This window comes from Myotis davidii, unplaced genomic scaffold, assembly GCF_000327345.1.
Source record: "Myotis davidii unplaced genomic scaffold, ASM32734v1 scaffold514, whole genome shotgun sequence".
Taxonomy (NCBI): Eukaryota; Metazoa; Chordata; class Mammalia; order Chiroptera; family Vespertilionidae; genus Myotis; species Myotis davidii.
This window is the reverse complement of record NW_006286236.1, coordinates 224884-229640: the sequence shown is the minus strand read 5'-3', so window position 1 is coordinate 229640 and position 4757 is coordinate 224884. Positions and strand designations below refer to the sequence as shown.

Sequence of the window (4757 nt, the reverse complement as noted above, 5' to 3'; positions counted from 1 at the left end):
GGGGAGCATGATGGAGGACACCCAGGCCGCCTGGCTGTAGCCCGCGCCGAAGTCGCGCATGAGCGCGCGGAAGAAGACGCTCACGGCCTTGGGGAAGCCGTAGGCGAAGCCGGTGACGACGGAGCAGGCGCCCAGCACCGCCCAGCCCCAGCCGCCGTCGGGGGGGCCCTCGCCCCGCCGGGGGCCGCCCGTGCCCATGGCCTCAGCCTCTGCTGGGGGAGAGGAGACGAGAGGGAGCAGCCAGGGGGTCACCCGGACCCGGGGAGGGAGACCCAGCCGGGGGAAACGGAGGCACCGGCCGCCCCACCGGAGCCCTGCGCAGGGAGTGAGGCCCAATTCCCGCCTCCCGGGGCACGTGAGGGAGGAGGGGGACAACAGTCGGTCCCACCTGAGTCCTGACTTCCGGAAGGCTCTATGGGGGGCACCCCTTGCTCTTCAAGGCCTGGTGGCGGCAGGAGAGGGGGTGCTGGTGAGTGGGGGAGCCTGGCAGCCAGCGTGTGCCTGGCAGTGTGGGGTCCCCAGCGAGCATGTCTGATGTTGGACAGAGGAACAAGCATGGGGGGGGCGGGGGAGGGGGAGAAACAGGCACCAGCAGCGAAATGGGCAGAGATGCCCCCTTGGCCTGTGGTGTGTCCTAATTCCTCAATGACCAGGAGTGACCGTTGTCATTGGAATATTATGGGGGGAGGGGGACGGCAGTGCGTGTATACAGAGCATTAGCCTGGGAGCCGAGTTCCAGCTCATCCAGCTCAGCCATGGATCTGCTGGGTGGCTTGGACAGGCCCCGCCCCTGCGAGCCTCAGTTTCCCCACCTGTAAGATGAGGGACTGATCACCCCAGGCCAGCAGGGACTCTTGGGGTGGGGTTGGTGTCTGGCTCTCACTGGGCAGGTGGGGACCTTTAGGCGGCACCAGGAGAGCCCTTCTGCCCCCTGAACCCCTAGCAGCCTCCCCAACCCCTGCACATGCCGGAACCCACTCAGAAGCCTGTCACACTCCTGGGCTCAGCCCAGGGGTTCACGCGGCAGCCGCCTGTGTCCCCCATCCCCCGGGATGGACCAGCCTCCCCACTGCAGCCCCTCCTCACCTGGGCCTCCCTCCTGGTATTGGGCGATGCCCAGGGACCTGTGGGTGTCGGAACTCTGCCCCTTCCCCGCCAGGACAGGTCTGGCCTTCCTGCCTGCTGCCCTCTTCTCATGAGACAGGGTGGTCCCTGGCAGCCTCGCCCCACACTCACCGGAGCCGTCCTGTGGGTTTGGGCGTCCAGCCTCACATCTGAGGCCTGCAGGCCTCCCCAGTGTACCCCAGCCTGGTGGGGGGGGGGGTGCAGCCAGACTCCCAGGCTTGCCTGCAGATCAGCCACTGGCCTGGCTCTCACCCCAGGCCGGGGGCTTAGAGCAGTCCCTCCCCCACGCCTAAGAAGCTTTTCCTGGGAGGGGTGAAGGGACAGGGGGCCCCGGGGCTGCCGGGGAGCTTTGGACAGATGAGGCTCCACGTTCTGGGGCCCCAGGAGGACACACAGAGCCCTGTTCTGGTGGGGGTCCTGCTGGTGCTGGGGGCACAGCCTTGTCCTGGAGAGACACCTCCCAGGCCCCAATCACCTCAATGCTCATAGCCCCCCACCCCCGGGCACATTCCAGGAAGGGCCTCTGTGCCTTCCCCTGGATAAGGCTAATCCAGGAGAGCCCGGGACGGGGCAGGGAGGGCGGAACAAAGGGCGCTGTGTCCCAGGCCACCGATGGGCCCCCGACCTTGGCCACTGCCACCCGCTGCCCCTGGAGAGGCAGCTATTTCCTGAGGCTGGAGATGGAGGAGGGGGAGGGCTTTGAAGGGGACTTAAAGGCGTGTGCAAATGAGGGCTGTGAAGGGATCAGAGGGGTGAGGCCTCCCAGGCACCTGCCGGTGACCCCATTCTCCGGTGGGAGGTCTCCATGCCCACCTGCCCAGCCCCCCGACCAGAGAGCACCAGTCCTGCTGCCTGTCCACTTGCTTTATTTCTCACTGTTTACAAAAGTTAAAAGGGGACAAGTGCGGGCGGGGGAGGGTGTGTAAGGGGCTCCTCCCCACTGGGGTGGAGAAGGGGAAAGAGGATGGGGGCATGAGGTAGGCCCCCAGGGAGAGTCCTGGGGCCCCTGGACGGGAAGAAGTGGTGCTGGCCCCATTCCGCCTGCTTTATTTTGAAGGTCCCAGACCCCATGTCGGGGACCTCAGAGCTGCTCAGGCTGGGGGCTTGGTCAGGGGAAGGGCGCCCCCCACCAGGATCAGGGCCCCGGCGTCTCGGATCCACGGCTGCTGCTGCTGCTGCCGCCAGCTCTGGGCAGCTCCTGGGCAGGTGGCGGGGCGACCTCAGACCCCTGATGCAGGAAGGCCCTCAGCGGATGAGGGGTGCCGAGCGGTCATTGGTGACAGTGGGACGCAGCTTTACGGTGGCAAAGGGGTTAGTGCCCCTGTGGGGGGAGAGGTCAGAGCGAGGTCTCCAGCTGGCTGTGGGTCCAGGGAAGGCACCTGGACACCTGAGCCAGGTGTCCACCCTGCCTCCTGTCCCCGTCACCTGCACTCACCCCCACCCTGTCTCCCTCTACCGAGTCCAGTCCCCGCTGGCCCAGTCCTGCCCCAGACTCACCGAGGGAAGAGCTCTGGTGGCTGCTGCTCCCAGGACATGAGCTTCTGCAGGGGAGGGAGGAAGGGCCGAGTCTGGAGGGGAAGGGGCCAGCCAGCTCCTGCCCCTCCCTCTCCCCCTCTAGGAGGGAGAGGCCCCCCAGTGCCAGGCTCTGGGCGTGCAGCCCTGGCGTCCTGAGGCCCAGGATTCTGTGGGTTTCAGACTTGGGAAAGAGGATGGGGGCAGGACCATCTCCAGGGCCAGAGGACCATCTCCAGGACAAGACGGCGGTGGCCTCATGGGGAGCCGTTCCCTGTGTCTACCCAACCCCGGCTCCGACCCAGGACCCTGGTGTGTCCTCCCTGGGAGGCAGGGAGGACAGGCCTTTCCCAGTGCTCCCGGCAGGGCACCTGGGGCTCTAGTCCCCGACATGAATACATCCCCCACCCACCCGGCGTCAGAAGCTCATCCCACCCCTCCCTGCACAGACGGGCAGACTGAGGCCCGGTGGAGGGGCCCCTGCCAGACACAGTGGGAAAGCAGAGAGGGTTCCGGGGTCTGCAGTCTCCCTGCGCACTGGTGACCCGGGTGCGGACAGCCTGGGGAGAGGGCTCACCTTGATGTCACTGGCCACCCCCGTGCTGCCCATGCTGCCTCGGCGGCTGCCAGGCAAAGGTGTAGGTGCGGGGCTGGGGGCGCGGCTCGGGACCCGGCTGGGAGTTCGCGAGCGGGGCTGGCCGTCCCAGTACTCTGAGGGCGCTGTGGCGTTGCCCGGCCGGTCCAGGAGGTCGTCTAGGCTGTGGCTGCCCCGGAGCGGGTAGGACCTGAGCCCAGAAAGGAGGGGAAGGGAGGGGGTCAGGGGTCAGGCCCCATCTTCTGGGCCCCTGAGCTTCCTACAGCCTCCTCCCGGCGCCTGGGAGAGGAGACTGTTGGCTTGCAGGCAGCCCTGAGGAGGCAGAGGGATGGACACAATGACCTTCACAGTTAGAGAGACAGGGTGCCCTTTCTCCAGAGGCTACAGGGGGGTGGGCCCACTCAGGACTGCAACTCACAGATAACCCCCTGATGGGTGGGGTCACCCCCCCATTGGAGTCCCCACCCCTGCCCCAACTCTGACCACCCAGGTACCTGGAAGGTAGCTCATTCATAGGGCTCATGGGGTTCATGGAGGTCACTGGGTTCAAGGGGTTCATGGGGTTCATGGAGGTCATGGGGTTCAAGGCGTTCATGGGGTTCATGGAGGTCACGGGGTTCAAGGCGTTCATGGGGTTCACGGGCACCTCCTCCAATGGCTTCACATAGGCCTCGGGGAACCAGCCGCTCCTGCTGGGGAAGCAGAGGGTCCCCTAAGCAAAGGCCCAACAACGTGACCCAACCACCTTCCCGGGGGGCACACGAGCCCGGGCCCTGCGGGTGCGGCTTGCTCCAGGGCTGTGCCGAGGGCAGCGCATGTCACCCCTTGAAGGTCTTTCTCAGCATTCAAGGCCACCAGCCAGCCTCGCGTCCCCCAGGCTCGGGCTCCTTAAGAGGAGGGACTGGAGGTCCGGAAGGAAAGCAACGTGTCCAAGGACTGGGGTCACCCCTTCAATCCCTGCTCACTCAGCACCCACCGTGAGGGCCCAGAGAGGCAGGCACAGTCCTCCTCCCCAGAGGCTCCTGGCCTGGCAGGGGACGGACCACAAGCATGATGACAGGGTGACAGCCAAGGGCAGGTCCAGCGGAAGGGACGCCCACGCCCAGGTGTCTGACCCCCGCCCTGCTCCCTCCTTCCCGGCCCAGCTGCTGCCCTCCGGCCCCGGTGCCCTGGGCAGCCTGCCTTTGGAGCCTTTGCCCGTTTAGGTCCTTCAAGGATTTCCCCTGCGAGTGACTGAGTGACTGTAAGGAGAGCAGCCAGCCTGCGAGGGCCCAGCATGGCCTCTGCCGCCTGGGAAGGCCACGCCCACCCCATCAGAGCCGGCTCCGGGGGACTGGGGCGCGGAGGGGAGCGTCCCTCCCTGGGTGTCGGGTGCACAGTAGGTGCTCGTAATAAGGTTCTGTAATGTTCCGCTCGAGTCTTCCGTTCCCCGCCTGTCCCACCTCTCACGGCCGCACCTGACCTTGGTAAGGAGGCTCTTGCTCCCTCATGGAGCGGAAGGGGAACCTCCATCAGGGACGTCTCG

At 66.4% G+C, this 4757-nt stretch overlaps 1 protein-coding gene across 1 annotated transcript in view; it reads right to left on the bottom strand.

The window, feature by feature from the left end:
- Positions 1 to 1974: 1974 nt before the first annotated feature.
- BAIAP2L2 (BAI1 associated protein 2 like 2) overlaps positions 1975 to 4757 on the bottom strand; it is a 21389-nt gene continuing 18606 nt past the window's right edge. Inside the window, exons 9-12 of the mRNA XM_006757440.2 lie at positions 3727 to 3944; positions 3215 to 3422; positions 2623 to 2666; positions 1975 to 2446 (exon numbers count right to left, since the gene is read on the bottom strand). Coding sequence (XP_006757503.1) covers positions 2371 to 2446; positions 2623 to 2666; positions 3215 to 3422; positions 3727 to 3944 — 546 coding nt within the window. The 3' untranslated portion in view covers positions 1975 to 2370. The remainder of the gene's footprint in view (positions 2447 to 2622; positions 2667 to 3214; positions 3423 to 3726; positions 3945 to 4757) is intronic.